The sequence below is a fragment of the Branchiostoma belcheri genome, unplaced genomic scaffold (genome assembly GCF_001625305.1).
Source record: "Branchiostoma belcheri isolate BF01 breed outbred unplaced genomic scaffold, Haploidv18h27 scaffold83, whole genome shotgun sequence".
Taxonomy (NCBI): Eukaryota; Metazoa; Chordata; class Leptocardii; order Amphioxiformes; family Branchiostomatidae; genus Branchiostoma; species Branchiostoma belcheri.
In genome coordinates, this window is record NW_017804498.1 from 359146 (window position 1) to 361445 (window position 2300).

The 2300-nt window shown below is 40.0% G+C and overlaps 1 protein-coding gene across 1 annotated transcript in view; it reads right to left on the reverse strand.

The window, feature by feature from the left end:
• The window catches only part of LOC109486787 (protein SERAC1-like), a 31931-nt gene that overhangs the window by 5531 nt on the left and 24100 nt on the right, over window positions 1-2300 (reverse strand). Inside the window, exons 12-13 of the mRNA XM_019790677.1 lie at window positions 1466-1566; window positions 432-529 (exon numbers count right to left, since the gene is read on the reverse strand). Of these exons, the coding sequence (XP_019646236.1) occupies window positions 432-529; window positions 1466-1566 (199 nt within the window). The remainder of the gene's footprint in view (window positions 1-431; window positions 530-1465; window positions 1567-2300) is intronic.

The following is a 2300-nucleotide window of genomic DNA, read 5'->3' on the forward strand; positions in this document are numbered from 1 at the left end:
CCTTGGGCTGATAGACCTGAAGGTAAGGGACTGTACAATAGTTAATAGGAGAAGGCTGCTTGTCAGAGAGTTGAATTCTAAAAAAATTTTCATGGCCCTCTCCCCAAGTCAAAAAATTTTCCATGCACTGCCCCAATACCCAAAAAATTTTCACGACCCTCTCCCAAGGCCCAAAAATTTTCCATGGCCCTAACCCCTCCCCCAGTAACAAAATTTACCTGACCCCCCCCCCCCAACTCTAAAATTTTTCCATGGCCCTCCCCCAGGTCAACTAAGTTTTTCAAGGCCCTCCCCCACGGTCAAAAAAAATTATGGCCCTATCCCCAAGTCAAAAAATTGTCCTGGCCCATTAAAACATAGTTTTGAATGGTAAGGGCCTCTGCTACATTATAAATATGGCACAGTCCCTAACCTTGTCTTGTCCGACTTACCCCCCATGGAGTGTGTGACCCAGATAATGGGCCGTGTTCCCACTCCTGCGGCCTTCAACTTCTCCAGAATCTCCCTGCTCCGGTTGGCTAGGGAACGTCTGTGAGGGGGAGATGTTATGATAACATGAGGAACATCCCAGACCAACAATACATCTCATTGCGTCAATGCCTGATTACCTATGAATGTCCAACAGGAATAATCTCCGGAGCCCTCAGCCTGCAGACAGAGAATCAATGGACAGTGTGCTCAAACACTACACCCAATTAATGAACACATTGTGTAGTTGTTATTCCTGGAAAGAGTTTCCTTTTGTTACAACCCATGTTATTCCTTGGTTGCGTGGATCCTCTAGATGTAAACAGGTGTCCATACAGCCAAATATGGGATGTTCTGTACCTGTATAGCCGGTATAACCGCCCTTCGGCTCAATACACCAGCTTCGCAGTGTGGTGGCAACTGGCTACATTACACCGATCGACTTGTTACACCTGACCCTTGAATGTTTGTGAATTAATAAAGAGACAAGAGGCACGACTCAAATACTAGGATTATACTAGTTACAAATTTGAAAGCCTTCTGTCCATGAAAACTCAAACCATTGTTATCATTTCTTTGCAGGTGACAACCGATTGAAAATCAGAAAGTAAAAAAAAAAGAAAAACGTGGTTAAGGAAGAAAATAAAATTGTGATGGGAGCTATGTGGGTTGGCAAAAAACAGAAACAATGGCTTGAGGTTTGGCGGACATACTGTTACAGTATAAGGAGTGATATAAGACACTAAATTGTTTTCACTTCTTTCTCAGGATAGAAATGAAAAACACTGGTTTGAGTTTTGGTGGACATTGGTATAAAACCCTAAAATTAAAGTTTTTTTTTTTTAAATGTCCGGGCAGATGTCGTCTATTTCACAGGATAGATTGCTCCATCATTATGCATGTAACCATGTGCATGTTTGACTGACTGTAGGAGCTATTGTGTTATTTGTAAATTGTATACAAAAAGCAAGAAGAAGAAGACTAGAAAACAGCAGACTTTTCCTGTTCCACAGGACAGATGGGCTGCCAGTCACTCAGGTGGGTGTCGTACTCCACAGACAGGATCCGCAGGTTGGGGCAGTCCTTCGCTAACCAGCTCTGAGGAAACAGCCAGTAACATTCAGGTTGATATCATGTAAGATTTTCACTATTCTAAACATACATGTTGTTGTTTTACACATTTTCTTATGCTATAAGCCTACCTGGGTTCATATTACATGACATTTGGGGAGTAGGAAAATCAATGTTCTTGCGCCGCAAAAACGTGTTGGAAGCTGCCTAAGTTACCCGAACTGAAACCACTGTTTGTTTACAATCTTTTTTGGAGCCTCCTAAAAATACAGCAGGCCTGGTGCAACTTATTCTAGCCTGCACTAAGACACAGGAAAAGTGAAATAGCGATGCTAGTATGTTGAAAGTTATTGAAAATGACAATCTAGATGAGAAAATTTCAATTATTTATATTTACATTTACATTATTTATATTTACAGTTTTGGCCAAAAAATCTTAAATAAAATTGTTAACTTGGAGGGAGGGTGTTATTTTTCAATAGATAATCATTTTAGGAAGTGAAAAAATTCATTTACTCTCTAGATATCCTCTTAACAATTCCAAATGCATTGCACATATGGCTACAGGATACACAATGAAATTTGGGTTAGGAAAATAATCCTAGGGAGATGAGAAAAAAATTGTGTTCAAAGGTAAAACTTTTGTTCCGAGACAAAAAGGAAAATTTCCACTGATTATGCATTCATTTTTAAATGAATGCATAATCAGTGGAATTTTCCAATAGATTAAAATCTATTGGAAAATAACACCCCCCCCCCCT